Consider the following 18,525-nt stretch of genomic DNA (forward strand, 5'->3'; position numbering starts at 1 on the left):
CCAGAAGATGTACCAGTAAACCTCAGATAGTTAAAACCAGGAAGCAGATGCTTCCAGTCTACTAGAGGGTCTACTAGGTAGCTTGATTTTTGTAAAATTAGAACTCCTCTTTAGATAAAAGTTGCATTCTATAAGAAACACAGAATAATTATGTCAATTCAAGTCTTTGTAGCCGTTGGTCTGAGAATACTGTATATAAGTCAGTTATAGGTTCAACTTCAAAGCAGAGTAAGTTGTCTTTACTTATATTGAGCTCCTGAGATTTCTATTCCGAATGTATGAATCTAGGGGATATATGTTTAAATCAATTTGGATATCTCTGTGTTCTTAAACAGTCATTATATATACTGAACAAATTTGTTCTTGAAAAGTAAAAAAGTTAGGCATAAGAAATTTTGCTAAGTACTGCTTTATTCTTTTTGTCCATCTGCTGATTTTCTGATTATTGTGAACATAATTTCTAGTTACTGGGGTGCTGATCCTTTTTAAAGCCAATTCATTTACTAAACCAACTCTTTCAGAGGATGAATTTCAATCTTGTCCTATTGTGACATAAAATACAAATAAACATAAGACCACTGTTGCAGCAGTGTTTCATTTAAATGCAAAATCTTTGCTGCTCATTCCTAACACATGTTGAAATGTTTTTAAAAAGTAAGACAGATATTTAATACAAAGTACAGAATATGCCTAAAAAATACTGAGCCAAAGAAATCAAAGACATGAGATAAGAAAAGGAAATATAAGTAAATCTGTTGGCATCAAGGCCATACATTAAATTTCTTCATACCTGTTTATACTTGCAAAAATGACACTTCTAAGAAAATAAAAATCTCCTCAGATTAGAACAGGGTTGCTATATGTTAGAAGTTTGGAGCTCCTTTTAAGCTTGAGCCATTTCAAAATGCATGCTTCTAAAGCAGGTGACGTAGCAGCACGATTTCTGTTGAGAATATTGTAATAATCCTATGAAAAAATTGCAATATATTGCCCTTATTTGCTTTCTTTGCTCCTTACAAGAGTTTTTAATCTCTCAAATTAATTATCTTTTTATTTCCTATTCCCCCCTTCCAACTTTATACTTCATTTTGCTTAATTTATGAGGATGAAGAAGATTCATTTGTAATGAAGGCCATAATTCATGCTATCAATGATGACAATGTTCCTGGCCTTCAGCATCTTCTGGGGTCTTTGACCAATTATGATGTCAATCAACCAAACAAGGTATGTTGTGGTTGTCTGACTGTGTGTGAAATATGTGGACGAGGGGAGTTGTTTATCTTTCTGATACAATAACAGAATGCTTTATAATATATTGGAGAAAATGTGCATCATTTTCTGGTTTGCTGTTTATTTAACACCAACCATGCATTGTTATTCATTACTACATTGATTCATCTCTGATCAAATCTTCATTACTTAATGTTATCCCCAAAATTTAATAGAAATAAATCAAGCAATAAGAAAACGTAACTCCAAAATGTGTAAGAAAATGCATTATATAAGTTCAAAACTGAGCATTATTAAATCCATAGAATTGTGTTCTAATTAAATTGTATTAATATAGAATTCTCAAAGAATTCTGTGTTGTTGTTTTTCCCTAGCATGGAACACCTCCATTTCTGATTGCTTCTGGTTGTGGAAATATTCAGATGCTACAGTTATTTCTAAAGCGGGGTGCTCGCATTGATGTCCAGGATAAGGTGGGAAATTAATTGATCATTGCTAATCAATGTGTTACATATTGATAGTGCAGTGGATAAGGATAGAGACTAAATATCTATGTTTTGTAAGTGAACATTGTAGATTACGACATTGTTTTAGTTAATTCAGATTAACTTTGTAATTGCAAAATACAATCTTGCAATTTCTTCCTTTTTAATTCATACATTTCATGAATACCAGTAAGCTATATCTGTCTGGCATTAGACTATAGCTCAAGGGATGTATGCAACAAATTGCTCAAATTAGTATATGGTTTTATTGATTACTACCATAAAATATTTTGGACAGGCAGGATCCAATGCAATATACTGGGCATCTCGGCATGGTCACATAGAAACTCTGAAATTTCTCCATATAAATAAATGTCCTTTGGATGTTAGAGACAAGGTAAGGAAAAAAGTTTCAATTTTTGTTTCAATTAAAAAAACACATATGCTAAGTTTTAATATGCTATATTTTTGGTAGGTGGGCACATTTCTAATTGAAGAGCATGTTGTGCATACATGTCATGGAAAATCTCATTTACTCATAGAACATGGTGGGAAGAGGAGAAAAAAATCATTTTTGCAGAAGGATCTCAACCACCTGTGGAGAAGAGCTGCTTTAAGGATGTCCTTTACTACCCACAATTGTCTAGTTCTTTACCTATGCAGGTAGACAGAGTTCCAATCTAAGGACTGGGCTGTAGCCATACATCCCAAGAGGTGTATTTTGGCTGGGTTGTTTTAAGGCTGGGAATGGGAACAGTTTACCATGCTTTGCAGTCCTATTCCCAGCTTAATTTTTCACTCTTAAAAATATGCTACCTTAATTCTGAGGCCAAATAAAAGAATTCTTGTTAAAGTGAAGCCATTTTGCCACTGAAGTTTGGTAGTGCAATTCCAGAATGCTTATAAATAACTGAAGTAGGGAACTCAGCAGATACAAAGGGAGTACACAGATATGTTTACTTTGTGTTGACATACCTCATTTTCTTGTAAACTGCTGTCTACCAACATATGATTGAAGAACAACATGAACATTTCTTAAATAAATATTTTCAGAAATTCCTTGGAACATCTCTAAGAGGGGGAGAAATCAGTTGTTAATAAGCAGATTTTCTTTACATTATTTTTGCAATAATGATCAATACTGAAAATTGAGGTAAAGTTCCTTAGCAAAATATAAATAATGACCTAATAAATACAAAGTTTTGCTCCATGTTTTAAGGACAGAAGCAGATTCTCCAAGCTCCTGAAAATCTACATAAATTCATGAGAATCTGCCATAGGATTGAAGCTGAGAGAGAATGGTTGGTTTTCCCAGAATTTGGCAGATGCACATTCTGGACCATGAAGAATAGAGTCTTCTGTTCCCAAATATATAGTTCACTTTGGTAACTAAACCAATTAAAAAATGTATATGTGTATCTTTGAAAAATGAGCTGGATTATGCAGTCAAGCATTGATATTAGCCTGATCTTTTACAATAGGGCAAAATAAGAAAAGTAAACACAAATAAACAAATATTTCTTAAGGAATATTTATCTCGTTCAGTGAAACTCTGGAAAGGATGTTCTTTTTTTTTCTTTTGATTATGGCATCAGAACAAAAGAGAGGTGGAACTCAGGAGCTGGATTTCCATAATACACTTAACCATAAAATATAGCCATATTTTATCAAGCATATTGTGCAATCCTAACCCATATTTTTTCCAGTGAATTATGCAAATGAAAAAAAAATAGATTAGTGGAGTTAATCATGAGAAAGTGTATCGTGAATGCAGTCATAATATAGGAATTTTCACCAGTGTGGTATGAGAAATACTATTTGCATGTGGTTGTCTTCTAATACAGTCTGGAGAAACTGCACTCCATGTGGCTTCCCGGTATGGTCATGTTGATGTAGTTCACTACCTCTGTAGCATTGGATCAAATCCCAATTTTCAAGATAAAGTGAGTAATGAAGATTTCTTTATACAGCTTTTCATAGAGTGAAAGTAGCTTCTGAAATACAAATATATTTGTGTAGTGCTTTTTAATTGAAAACTCTGTTAATGAACTCTGAAATATAAGAAGCCGTCTTTATAACAAGTCAGAATTTTGGTCTTCTACTATACTTTTTCTGTAGTATGGCTATTCAGGCTTCAGATAAGAAACTAAATTTTGAAAGATCTCTCTACGATATTCCACAGTCTCTACAACAGTATATACTAATTATTTAAAACACCTAAGAAAGTCCATCTTATAATATTACTTGGGAAGAAATAAGAATCCTGATTTAAGCTTGAGACATTATAGAGAGGTAGCTAACCTTGGCATCAATTTCATAACTTATAATTGTCCAGTTCAGTCATTTGAATTGATTAATTAATACCATGAGCTCATATCTAAGTTGTAGTCTGTAAATGGTTGGAAATTATTGCATGTATGTGTCCATTCGAGACTATAGCTGGGCTGTTGAATAAGCAAACCAGTTATTGAGCCAGCAACTTGGGGAAGAATCAGAAGCTGGATCATAGTTTATACACAAAGTTCAAGCTAGTACCAAAAAAATAGTTTGAAGCAGAGTCCCTGATAAATCTACTAGTCAAGACCCAAGGTTAAATGAGCAATAATGAATCAGGTCTATGGTGGGTTTGGAAGGTGGTAATGAAGACTTTTTTCTAGTAACCAAGGGTCTAGAACTGCAAGCTTAGTAAGCCTGCGTTTTCAGAACCCTAGCTAATGATTAGTTGGTGGCCATTAAAGAGACTCTGGGAAAGAGCGCATTGCTGAATAGTTCTTTATTTACAAAGTGTCCTCCTGTTTTTGCTCCCTAAATGATTGCTTCTCTTCCTGTTGACCCTGCACTGCCTGATTTTCTTTGTGAAAAATTCATTGTGAACATATGAACTGGAACTAGTGATTGTTTTGTTTTGTTTTTCCCCACAACACCATTATGATATAGGTGGAGTTGAAAGAGCATGGTGACCCAAAGTCACGCACTGTTTCCATGGCTGAGGATGGACTTAAACTTGGGTCTCCCCAGTCCTAGTCCAACCTCTTAAGCACTATACCATGCTGGCTAGCTGTTCTAGGGATAGAACATCCCCTCCTTGTTATGCATTTATTTATGCATGCATTTATTTATTTATTTATATTTTTACTGTTTATTATATTTATATTTATTGTATTTAAAGTCATTGAACTTTAAACTTTGTTCTTATTGTAAACCACCTAGAGTCCCCCCTTTTGGGAGGAGATGGGTGGTGATAAAATTCTACATAGAATTTTATCACCACCCATCTCCTCCCAAAAGGGGGGACTCTAGGTGGTTTACAATAAGAACAAAGTTTAAAGTTCAATGACTTTAAATACAATAAATATAAATATAATAAACAGTAAAAATATAAAACGTAATAAAATCCAGATGGCTAAGATTACAACTCAACCTGTAAGTACAAAGGGCCCTTCTAGGGCACTAGCCATCCCCAAGGAAGACTGTTCCCTTCCTGCCCCAGGCATGTTGACACAACCAGGTTTTTAGTTTTTTGCAGAAGTCCAGGAGCAAGGGGGCCTGTCTCACCTCTTGGGGAAGCCTGTTTCAGAGGGCGGGAGCTATTGCAGAGAAGGCTGTCTTCCTGGGCCCTGCCAAATGACATTCTTTCATGGACGGGGTCCGTAACATGCCCTCTCTGCATGACCAGGTGGGACGGGTCAATGTAATGGGGATAAGACAGTCCCTCAGGTAACCTGGACCCATGCCATGTAGGGCTTTAAAGGTTATAACCAACACCTTGAATTGGACCCGGAAGAAAACGGAGCCAGTGCAGCTCGCGCAACAAAGGTGTTACATGTGCTGACCCTGGGGCACCCAAAATTGCCTGTGCGGCTGCATTCTAGACCAGTTGTAGCTTCCGGATATTCTTCAAGGAGAGTGCATTATAGTAGTCTATATGGGAGATGACCAGGACATGAGTGACCGTTTGAAGGGCCTCTCGATCCAGGAATTAATGTAGGGAATTTCCTATAAAATCTGGAGCTGTAACTATGGTTAGATTTCATAGGATAGCACATGAAACATGAATAAATAATGACACAGAATATACCTAGGTGACTTATTTATTGAACCAAAATTTAAAGTAGTGTTAAAGCAAAAAGGATATGAGACATAACAACTTTATCAATGTAAGTCCTTCAAAATTATTTTATAGGAAGAAGAGACTCCTTTGCACTGTGCTGCTTGGCATGGCTATTACCTTGTTACCAAAGCGCTTTGTAAGGCAGGCTGTAATGTGAACATTAAGAATAAAGAAGGAGAAACTCCACTTTTGACAGCTTCAGCCAGAGGTTACCATGATATTGTGGAGTGTTTGGCAGAGCATGGCGCTGACCTTGATGCAACTGACAAGGTTAGTTATGGTTGACTGAGACAAGTTTAACCATCTCTTAAATAATACAGAGTTTTTTATATTAAGTTTTTTAAATAATTCTTTGGATATAGCAGTCAATATTTATTGTTAAATAAAGGTGCTCTTTAAAAAACTAAATGCAGTACTCATAAGCACTCATGTTTTAAATGCAGTTATTTTTATGAGATCTCAGCATTGTCTGGTGATTAACTCTGCTAAACCCATTTTAGCTACTCGTTTGGCTTGATGGTTGACTCATATTTCAGTATCCTTTATTGTTCAGTATCCTTTCCTTACACTGACAACAAAGGTCCGCATAGTTAAAGCAATGGTGTTCCCCGTAGTAACATATGGCTGTGAGAGCTGGACCATAAGGAAGGCTGAGAGAAGGAAGATAGATGCTTTTGAACTGTGGTGTTGGAGGAAAATTCTGAGAGTGCCTTGGACTGCAAAAAGATCAAACCAGTCCATCCTCCAGGAAATAAAGCCAGACTGCTCACTTGAGGGAATGATATTAAAGACAAAACTGAAATACTTTGGCCACATAATGAGAAGACAGGACAGCCTGGAGAAGATGCTGATGCTAGGGAGAGTGGAGGGCAAAAGGAAGAGGGGCCGACCAAGGGCAAGGTGGATGGATGATATTCTAGAGGTGACGGACTTGTCCCTGGGGCAGCTGGGGGTGTTGACGACCAACAGGAAGCTCTGGCGTGGGCTGGTCCATGAAGTCACGAAGAGTCGGAAGCGACTAAATGAATAAACAACAACAATCCCTTTCCTTACTCTTCTCATTTAATTTTAGATTTTCTTGTTCAGACTGAATGATCGCTCTTTGTGAAGGAATGGATTTTGATACTAAGAGAGGATATATTATTTAGTTATCGTCCTCTCTTGGTCATGTGAGTGAGATTAGCGGAGTACCATCCTTTGCAGCATAGACTTGGAAGCATAAGACAAGGTTGGTTTAACCTTCTAGAAAACAATAATCCAATAATGCTTTTAGGCAAACTGGATTTTCCTGGTATTGCCCCTTTTATCCTTCTTAAAATAACGATCACACCGTTTTGTGAAGAAGTAAAAGTAATATTTACTCACATAATCTAGGTCTCAAAACAGCAATTGCAGTAGTAAAGTCAAGGCAGATTTAAAGTACTAACTAAGTTACTAAAGTAGAATATCTGGGCCAAAAATGGAGTCTGAGCTGCAGAGCGCAGACATACACGTGCTTTCAGATCAGATGCATGGTAAAGAAGAAGGAAGTGACCTCACAGAGTTCTCTCTAGCCAATTACTCAGGAAATCTCTGTGAGCCTCTGCCTCCTTTTATGTGCCTATCTAGCAAGACATGAATTGTTTGTTTTGACTGCAATAATATCCCACACTTTGCTTCTACGCCATTAATAAACATAATTAATTTTAACCATTCCAGACCAGAGGCTACCAAAATAACTTGTATAGTTCATTGGTGCTGTTTATTATAATAGAGACTAATAGAGCTTTATAGCAGTATTAAAAAGGTAAAGGTTTCCCTTGACGTAAAGTCCAGTCGTGTCCGACTCTAGGGGGCGGTGCTCATCTCCGTTTCAAAGCCTTGGAGCCGGCGTTGTCCATAGGACACTTCCGGGTCATGTGGCCAGCATGACTCACGGAACGCCGTTACCTTCCCGCCGAAGCGGTACCAATTAATCTACTCACATTTGCATGTTTTCGAACTGCTTGGTGTGCAGAAGCTGGGACGAGCAACGGGAGCTCACCCCACCGCGCGGTTTCGAACCGCCGACCTTCCGATCGACAGCTCAGCGGTTTAACCCGCAGCGCCACCGCGTCCCACTTTATAGCAGTATTAGAACAGACTAAAATAACAAGCTAGAAATGTATCTTCACCAGCATTTGAGGCTCAATGCCAGACACACTTTATTGGGGAAAATTATTCTATATGTGGGTGCTTAAATATTATCCTGTGGGACTATGGTAAGGAAAGTAAGCTGTTATTTGCCATTTTGAATATCTGAAATCCAGGAATTTATGACATAAAGTGGAGTCTCAGATTACCATGTATTCTTTTCTTTTCCTTCTATGTGAAGTTGGAGCTCTCTTAAGCATAGCTTTTTATCATCTGGAAGATATCAGTTCAACGGTATCTGTAATTATTAAGTCACAGTGGAAAAAGTTCTGTCTTTGTTCTTAGATTTAGAGCTGCTTCTACCACCATAGAATTCTTTTATGCAGTTTAATGTTTTGCACAATATTTATTGCAGAAAATCATTGTTTAAAGAACAAAAGGCAATGTGTGAAGCAGTGTGAGCATAATAGAAGCAAGGTTAGTTTGCAAGGATACTGTAGAAAGATATGAACTTGGTATAAACTAGATTTAGTTATATTCCCTTTTATTTTCTTATCTCTTGTCTTTCCCTCAAAATTTCTTATTCTCTTTCTGTACTTTGCATAACAAGATGCTGATTATTTTCACCATAACTTTGTAATGTTGAAACATGTGCACAATATTAACATTATACAAAGATAGAATTATTTTGAGTTTATATATACATACATACATACACAGGCGGTTTGAAGTTTTTATCTTTAAGTTTTAAGAATCCAGTGGTGGTCTTCAGTATAGGGAATACTAAGCTTTTTGAAATTCATGTCATTTACAACTACTCTTAATTAGTTTACAGGAAGGAAAAAGATGACCTAAGGACAATATGAACAAAGTAAAAGAATAGCTATAGCAGTGGGTAGCGGTATTTGTTTTCCTAAGCATTTTGGGTAATTCCTATATCAAGAAGTATAAGCTAACTTAAGTTACAAGTATATGCTATTCAGTGCTGTTACACTGCTCTTCATTTAGTTGTCTACAGGGTTTTTCCAAACTAAGCAGGAAAACAAGTAACTTTAAAAGATTCCTCTCACTTTTGCACCCTAGCTGCAAAAAACCTAAAAGCATATATACTTGATTATTATAATTTTATCTTAATGGCAAATCCCATTGGCTCTTAGGCCCAGATAAGAGGACTTACTGTATATTCCTGTTTAATTAGTCTACCAGCCTCATTTTCCTCCCATCTACATTTATATCATTAATGTTTACAATGTGGAACCTCTGTATCCAAGGAGACTTGCCACCAACTAGGTATCCTGATTTTCCCAACTCCTCATTTATGTGGAGAGACTCTGTAGAAGAGCTCCATTGCAGGCATTCACCTGCAGGGGACAGCAAGAAGAGGTTCCTCCTGAAGTGATGGCAGTTCCTCCCACTCATTTTCCTTAATTTCAGCCACATGCTTTCATTATACATCCTGCCCATTCACTTCCATTGATCAATATCTTCTTCTATTACCATATACTGCGCAGATGTAAGAACACACACATACCCATTTTAGATAATTATTTGGGAGAGAAAACCTGTCTAATTTTTGGATAAATATGGTAATTCTGGAAAGGTTGGACATTTTTTTCCCTGAAAATTAGATCTGAAATATGTGATTATTGTATTAAGAAGGCAAAAAAAAAACTTTGCTGTAGAATTCATACATTGCATAGTTATGTAACATATTCTGATTTATTGTAATATACCATATATACATATAATAGGTATTACCATAATATGTCCCAATATAGATATAAAAAATTGGTCATAGAAATTCTTTTTGCAGCAAAAGAAATAGTTCATTACTGTGTTTATGTTTTAGGATGGACACATAGCCCTTCATCTTGCTGTACGAAGATGTCAGATGGAAGTGGTAAAAATGCTAATTAGTCAGGGTTGTTCTATAGATTTCCAAGATAGACATGGTAACACTCCTCTTCACGTAGCCTGCAAAGATGGAAATGTCCCCATTGTAATGGCACTCTGTGAAGCAAACTGTAACATCGATATCACAAACAAGGTAATAACAACAACAACAACAACAAATCTAATCTTATAGTATTTATTTTATGTATTCATCAAATTTTGTCACCACCCATCTCCCCCCAGAGGAGGGTATCATGAGTGTATATCAAAATAACCTTTTTTAATGGAATTACATTTATACTTGAGAGGAATGCTGGATTTCGTTTTTGTATAGTAGATATGTTTTAAGGAAATAGGGGGATTTTTCCCTACGGCTACTAGAACCAGTAGGAGAAGAAGTTCTGTATAATGCCATCAGCGTGTTGGCTAGCTTTCCCAATGAAAAATGCTTCTTGTCCCTTTTTGGTAAATATTATTAGTTTAGTTGGTCTTGAACTTCTGTAGCTGTATTCTCATGCATAGGCATCTCTTCTGTGTCTTTGTCCGAATAAGTGATTAGTATGAAGTGTAGGCTGTAGGATTAATTGAGTATAATTACTATATGCCTGTATTTCCAAGTTAGTTATTCAGTCATATTTTGCAGTAGCAGGTAGAGGAATCCTCCAAGCATAATCCTCTCAACATAATTATCAAGCTGTTCCATTTATTCATTCTCCAATAACCATCACTGCTTCTTCTGCAGCAGGTGGAATAAGGAGGTGACTGCTGTACGTAAACTAATATTTAACTGCAAAAAAGTGCATGGATGATAAAGGATAGAAGAATTATTTTCCATGTTGTATAAATCAGAAAGATTAGGGAGTAGATCCTTCTGGCAAACTCTACTCTTCTTTCTTTTTCCTCATTAGTCACAAACAGCTGTCAGATAATATTCTTCAGCATTCTTCTTTTAGTGTATATTCAAAGATTATTACTTGCATTGCAAAAAATATCTGTTCTTCTAGTAATGATATTTAACAGCTCTGTACTTTGTATACTTGCTTTGGAAATGGTTCGGTAAAATGCATGAAATCTGAACAAAATAATCTAAAATAAATAAAATCTAAATAATTGTTTTGATTGTCTGGATTTCCTGTAAGACTATTTTCCATGATGTTGATAGTTCAATGATGAAAAAAACAGACACATCTGGAGTCTACATACTGTAGACTGACTGACACCTGAATAATGAAACATTTTAGTTGCCATAAAAGCAGTTCATTTCAAAAGTTCTAGAATTAAGGAAACTTGTTGAGTTTGGAGAATTAAAGAGAATTGCAGTATAGTTTTGTCATCTCAAATAAAACCCTGTGACCTTCTGTGCTAAAACTTCAAAATTAAGACATTGGATTTTTGGCTTGATCCCTTGAAATCATGTATTTGGATTATTTTTAAATGTAAATGTCACCAGCTGCCAAGTAAAAACCTTATGTTAATGAACCCTCTGTCTTCTTGTATTAGCTTAATCTTGACTGATTGAGCAATTAAACACAGAGCCATGATAGAAACTGTTTATCAGGAAAGCAGAATTAAGAGCAAACAATCAAGCTTTTGTTCTTATCTTTGATTGGTCCAGATGACTTGGCACAAGATTCTTTGGGGAGTAGTATGTGGAAGGAATTTCTTGGGCTCGAAAGGGAAATAGAAGTTTCCAAATATAGGTTGACTTGTAGCTGTTTTTATTCAATTTCTTCTGAGAGTAACATCAGCACAAATAAAACAACCGAGTGCTTTGGGATAGAGTTCTAGAAAGTATATAGAACACACAGAAATTTAGAAAGTAAATAATAATTGAATTACCTAATCATTTTCTGAGGTTGTTATGCCTGAAACACATTGTGTTCTTAGCAGATTTCTTTCTCATTTTCCTTGTTACGATCCACATGGATTTTTTTCTGCTGATTTATCTTCAATGAACATATTTCAAAGTATTATGTAAAATAATAAAATTAAATCATGTTTATTTCTTCTAATGGAGCTTTTGCTAACCAAAGGAAAAAGGGGCAGTTCTACTCCCATTTTGTGCATCCTCAAAGCCTGCTCCAGAGGAATTCCCTAGTCTGCAGAGCAGACCCTGACAGCATGTGGAGGTCTATAAGACAAGATGTCTTCTTGTAGGACCAGTAGTTTTAGGCAAACTCTGTTTTAGATATAGATCAAAGAAATCGTTTTGGAAAAATAAAACTCATAAAAGCATTAGTACAAACTTCAGGAGTCTTTCCATTTGTATGCTTCAACATATACATATTTTTATTTTTTAGATTTCTATAGAAGGAATTAGCTTGTTTTAGCATATTAAATAAGATTTTTTTTAAAAAATTAAGAGACAGATGGTACCTGCAACAAAATGTAATAGGAGATCCTCAATTTCTGAGATAAGTGCTGTATTCTAGGCCCAACAAGTTTGGATCAAAAATCTTGCATATGTTTTTCAGGCCCTGTAGAATGGGTGGAAGAGAAGACATTTCTTCTACACCCATTTCAGAGTTTTCCCTACTGGACTGTAAGTCAAGATTAGATGGTTACCAATCTAAAATCTAAGAATTTTGTTGCAATATAATTGAGAAGGGAATCCAGAGAATTGGATAGAGAAAGGGTGGTGTTTTTCCCCCTTTACTTCCTCAGGGAATATAAGAAAAGCAGAATTTTGATTATATATATCCTCTTCCTGCTAGAATCATAATTCCACAGAATTCATAAGCTCTCAGGTTAATCCATTTTTCATTTTTTTCTGCCACCTACAGATACAGATTTAATTGATGAATTCATCCTGTCTTCCTAATGTTCAATTTGTTTCAAATCATCAGGACAGAATAAAACTAATGATAAAAAACAGTGGAGAAATTCAAAATTCCAGGAACTTCTACTGTAATGGGAGAGTAGAATTCTCCCTTGCCGCAACAGAAATTAAAACAAAAATAGGAATTCCCTTGGTTCCTCTCATACAAGGAGCTGAGTTATTCTTGTATTTACTTTGTCAAAATTCACTTCAACTGATCATGGAGTTTTTGTTTTTGCTTTTATCTTAAATTTACTAAGTTCATTTACTTACGTGTTCTTCAAGTGTGAGGAAATGACCTTTTTTTGTAGTTGTCCTGTTTCATTTCAGATTAGTAGGCAAGGCCAAACTCAAAATAGATTGAAAGCTCTTTGTATGTTATAAATATGTCTCGGAACACTTTATGCTTGGCTCAATAAATCTGTGCACTTTGTAGGAAGTCTCTGCATAGCTGAAATTACAGTAGCACAGATGAGAGTCTGGACAGCTCTAAAGAATTGCTGTCATCTGAATTGTAAAGATGGAGGTTTAGAACTTTTTTAAGAGCAAGGGTATAGCAGTATAACCTATGCATGGAAATTTAATTTAAATTAATTTTAATTTCTAGGGTAAGTAAAGTTTGCTCACTTAGGCCAAGAAGAATTAAAAATCAAGTGTGCATCTTAGATCACCCGCTATCCTGTTGTTATTATTATGCTCTTATGTGACTCATTCCCATTAAAGGGTATTTTATGGGATCTTTCCCATTATAAGTAGCTTCATATATTTAAACTGGTCTACTGAGGGCATGCTTTTCTTTGCCAGCTGACCACAAAATGCATTTGTAGCTTTACTAGTTTATTATTTAGCAAAAACACAGTGTTTGTTTTGTAGTATGGGCGAACTCCTTTACATCTGGCTGCAAATAATGGAATCCTTGATGTGGTCCGGTACCTCTGTCTTAGTGGAGCTAACGTGGAGGCTTTAACATCTGTAAGTATGACCTATTATGTTTTCTGCATATTAGCAGTTTTCTGTAAGAACTGTGGAGTTTTTGGTGCTCAGTGCAAGTGAGTGTGGGGTTGGCTCCCCATTTACGTATAGTAGCTTCACCTGCCAGTTTTGAATTGGCAAGGCAACTATAAGCTATAAGGTAACTATAAGCAACTATAAGATCTAAAATTTCTTTCTGTGCTGTGACATTTTATAATGCCATAGCATGATGTCTAAACCCTACAATAAATGAATTTGGCATGTTATTCCCATCTATCAACAGTATTGTTACAGTAAATTACTCTTTAACCATTTTTGCTCTACACAGTGGAACCCTTGTAAATATCATAAATACCACATGTTGGTTGCGCCACGTATAACATCTTAATTAACCCACTCGCAATCTTGTTTTTACTTATGTTAATTATTTAATTGTTTTAGCTGGTTTTTATATTCTGTTTTAACAGTTGGTTTTATTGTACGCTGCCCAGAGTCATCTTGTATGAGCTGGGTGGCCATATAAATTTGATTAAGAAAATAATTAATAAATAAATATTAAATTCTTTGAAAATATTTCTTCCAAACAACTAGTAAGCTACAAATAAGTTAATTCAGAATATATGTATGTGGGGGAAGAAACGTTAATGGATAAGCAAGCTTGCTAGTGAACAAGTAAAGCAATTACTACTTGTCAGACAGATCAGCTCCACCGCTTCCAACCTACACCACCTCCTGCCTTTTCTTTCTCACCAGAGTTGATTAATGTTCCTAAAATTGGCTACTTTGCATGAAAAGCAATTAGCTATTTCACACACATCATTCACTGTGTTTAAAGTAACATATAAGACTTTTCTGGAAGAGACAGGTCAACCAATATAGCATGGGCTTTATCTGGTTTATGCTCCACAATTAACTCTATATGTGGCTCTGCATATGCGTATTTGATGATGATGGTGCTATTCATTCAATCATGTCCGATTCTCGGCGATTCTATGGACCAGCTCTCTCCACTATGTGTGTTTATGAGTTTGCATATATACTACAACAGACTTCTCATGCAGGATACCAGATTTCCACTGCAGTTTACATAATTTGCATAATTATGTTATTATTCAAATTATGTAATTTGCGTCAGCTTGTCATTGACATTGCCAAGTCATTGTAGAAACAGTGAAAATTGATGCAAAAGATGTTATTTGCCTCATTTTTGTGATGAAGTCATTGTGAACATGACATAAATCCCCATAATGCCTTACTCTCTGATTTAGGTGACTTTCCTCAATAATGGACATGCCTCTTCCCCCATTAGACAGTTAAAAACTAGGTTTCATTGTGTGTGGGGAGAGACAGAGATTATTGTAGGCTGCAGTGTCGGTCTAAAGAGAAATGCATCTGTAAATAGGGATAATTTATCAGGCAATCAGTAGTCACTCTCAATAAAAGTGGTTTTAGCTTTCCTGTTGAGTTGAATTCCTGGTCTGGTCTACCTGGTGGGGCTGACATAATACTTTGCGAATTTTGCACTCCCCACATTCCCAGCATCTTCCTTTCTTGCCTCTGATGTCCTAGTACAGCATATCATCAGCTTATTCTTCCCTCTCCCCAGGCTCCTCTTAGCATCTGCTGATGCTCTCCACAGATACTGTCACAAAGGAAATCCCTAATCCTTGCCTTCTTCCCCATTTTCACTCCCCTGAAACACCTCTGTCCAGAACAACTGTGTTTTGGTCTCTAAATGGAACAAGAGAGCCCTGTTTCATTCCATATATGGAGCAAACTATCCAAAGCAGAAACAGAATGGTTTGACTATGCGATATTTTGCATATCCTTAATGCCCGCATTGCTTTTTCTGTCCCCCTTCTTCTCTTTGAAAGGCATCATCCCCTCATTTAACTTTCTCTAGATGATAAATAGCTGCTTAAACCAGCCTCAGCAAGTGACACTATTTGACAGCCCCATGCCATTTCTAAAAGCTCTTTTCTAAGGATGTGCAAATCCTGACCGAAGTGTGTCTCCACTGCATGCATGATAGGTTTCAGCTGAGCTGCAGTGAACCTTCTTGAGGACATGGCCAATTCAATGCTCTAGAGGGTGGCATTTTGTTTTTAGTATTGCCAGAGAAAGCAGCCTTCTGGAGATTTATATCATCTTTCTTTTTTCTGCATTTGTAGCCATAACAAGGTACTTCTGACAACACAGTCATGCTTGCTATTATAAATGTAATAGTAAGTAATTATTAATTTGATCCATTTATGGCAACTGAAAGACATTCAGCAGTGTTGCATAAAGAATCAAGACATGGAATTTTATGTCCACATGTATATATGTATGCATTTGTTTAAGAGTCATCTTCCATCAACTTTCAATAAGTAACTTCTAGAAAATATTGCCCTCCCATATAAATAAATATAACTATAATAAAGTCAAGGAGCACAGTGAAAAAAATAGGACTAAGTTTGAATATAAAGACCAAACCAGTTCAACAACCAGCCTTAGAACTGACAGTGAAGATACTGAAGTGGTAAATAGCTTCTGTCTTTTAGGATCAACCATCAACAGTAAAGGAACTAATGGTCAAGAAATAGACCATAGACTAGAACTTGGTAGAGTAGTCATGAAAGCCTTGGAAAAGATATTTAAATACTGGGATGTGTTTATACCTACACAGATCAGAATAGTGCAGGCAATGGTGTTCCGTGTGACACTTTATGGAAGTGAAAGTTGGACTTTGAAGAAGCCAGATAGAGCATTGATGCTTCTGAATGTTGATGTTGGAGAAGACTTCTGAGAATACCAAGGATAGCCAAGAAAACAACAAATGGATCATTGAACAAAATCAACCCAAAGTTCTCAAGGGACAAATGACCAGGCTCAAATTATCTGGACATATTATAAGAAGATCTAGCTCTTCTGAGAAGTCTATAATGGTAGGAAATGTGGAAGAAAAGAGAAGAAGAAGATGACCAGCAGCAAGATGGATAAACTCAGATACCATGGGAATGGGTGCCCCCTTAGAAGATCTGAAGGACCAGGCTAGGGACAGATGGTCATGGAGAGAATCTATGTGGTCTCTAAGAGTTGACACCAACTTGATGGCACATAATCAGTCAGAAAATATTGAACTAAAGAATTCTATGGTGCTTGTAAACATACTAACAATATTATCACCAAAAGGCAAAATATAGACAAAATAAGGCTAAGGTTAGAAAATAAAGACAGTTGGAGATCGGAGAAAAAATTGATTATTTTGGCTGTATAAATTGACTCTTACTTAATAATACCAAGAATGGTAAACACAGCAAAAGATACATTTCCATAATCCATAAATAGTGCATTAGGCCTAAATGAATATTACATTGTATAAAATTAAGTTTCTGCATTTTGGATAACATCTTCATGTAGTTATTTCTGTTCTTATGTTTGTGTCAGCCAAAATAGGAAATTTGGATCCTTATTTGCATGTGTGTATTTTTAACCAGAGCTTATGCCACATTTGTTGATCTAATTATTCTTCTGAAAGGGGATAAAAATAAGTATTGTTCCAAGCTCTAGAATCTTTGCAAATAAGATAACTGTCTCTTGCTAAAAAACAAAAAAAAACCTGGATTCTCTTAGAAATAACAGCTCTGAAACTACCTGAATACTGCTAAGCTTCAAAGAGTGTTGTGAGGAAATAATGTCTTAGGTCCCTATGCTGATTTGTATTTCTATTCAGAAAGCTTTTGGCATTTCTTTGCTAACCCCCACAAAAATATTAATATAGGCTGAGCAGGATGGAGTATTCTACTACTTTGTGGTGTCATCATGTAATAAAAATACGCGCTAACTCTTCTAATGCTTATTTCTCAAACTTTATTTAAAGAGTAGGTAACAACAACTTGAAAACATTAATTTGTGGTTGGCCACTTATTTTCCATCCACATTTGATGCACCTGAACATTTCATTCTAATATTTTGCTCATAGCATGTGTATGGGGACAATGACAGCAATTAATCCATCTCCTTGTAAGTATGTGTATGTACAAGAACAAAAATGTATTTTTAAACATGTGGTCATTTCCAATTACCAAATAAAAAAAAAGACTTATGCAGTTGAAATCTTCAAGCTCAATACCAGTGATATCCTTAACAAAACTAATGCCTATATCCTAAACATTGCTTAGATCAGTGATTCTCAGCCTTGGCAACTTTAAGATGTGTGGACTTCAACTCCCATGGCTGGCTGGGGAATTCTGGGAGTTGAAGTCCACATATCTTAATGTTGCTAAGGTTGAGAAACACTGCCTTGGAGACATAATTTTGAACAGATAGGGTCAGACTTCCAAATGGTAGAGAAAGGACTGTTGTTGCATTACATATATAAGTTACTGTATATGTGTGTATGCATATATTTATACATGCATATATACACACATGTATATACTTAATATACACAGATACACAACCTTTAAACTGATTCTTGCTCTGAAAGAAGGGTCATCAAATTATAACGCTGCATAAAACAAAATTCTAAGAGAATTTTTGCAGTTTGCCATTTTTCTCGTAGTACTACTGACCTGTGAAATTTGATGACCCAAATTTCACAGGTCATTAGTACTAAGAGAAAAATCAAGTGCAGAACATTGAAGGCAGAGTTGCTTTCCTCATGAATTTGCTTAAAGGTGTGCTGCCTAAGGTATTGGCTTAAACTAAACTAAACTCTCCTTGCACGGATGTTATAATAGTTACTTTATTGTGTTTAGATTAACGTTCTTCTCCCGCAATCTTGCTTTTGTTTATATTTTAAAGGTTTTTTTTTTAACAGTTGTGATACTGTTTTAACTGTTGGTTGTATGCTGCCCAGAGTCACGTTCAGTGAGAAGGGCAGCCATATAAATTTATTAAATAAATTTATTAAATAAATA

At 35.8% G+C, this 18,525-nt stretch overlaps 1 protein-coding gene across 4 annotated transcripts in view; it reads left to right on the plus strand.

The window, feature by feature from the left end:
* The window catches only part of DAPK1 (death associated protein kinase 1), a 75,361-nt gene that overhangs the window by 39,052 nt on the left and 17,784 nt on the right, over positions 1-18,525 (plus strand). For 2 of the 4 annotated variants that reach the window (XM_063295208.1, XM_063295207.1), the window contains exons 12-18: positions 1,105-1,224; positions 1,605-1,703; positions 2,014-2,112; positions 3,560-3,658; positions 5,899-6,096; positions 9,788-9,985; positions 13,523-13,621. In XM_063295208.1, the coding sequence (XP_063151278.1) occupies positions 1,105-1,224; positions 1,605-1,703; positions 2,014-2,112; positions 3,560-3,658; positions 5,899-6,096; positions 9,788-9,985; positions 13,523-13,621 (912 nt within the window). Of the gene's footprint in view, positions 1-1,104; positions 1,225-1,604; positions 1,704-2,013; positions 2,113-3,559; positions 3,659-5,898; positions 6,097-9,787; positions 9,986-10,573; positions 10,743-13,522; positions 13,622-18,525 lie in introns of those variants that run through there. The other 2 variants (XM_063295209.1, XR_010067322.1) reach the window with 2 other exon arrangements.

This window comes from Candoia aspera, chromosome 2 (assembly GCF_035149785.1).
Source record: "Candoia aspera isolate rCanAsp1 chromosome 2, rCanAsp1.hap2, whole genome shotgun sequence".
NCBI classification, from domain to species: domain Eukaryota; kingdom Metazoa; phylum Chordata; class Lepidosauria; order Squamata; family Boidae; genus Candoia; species Candoia aspera.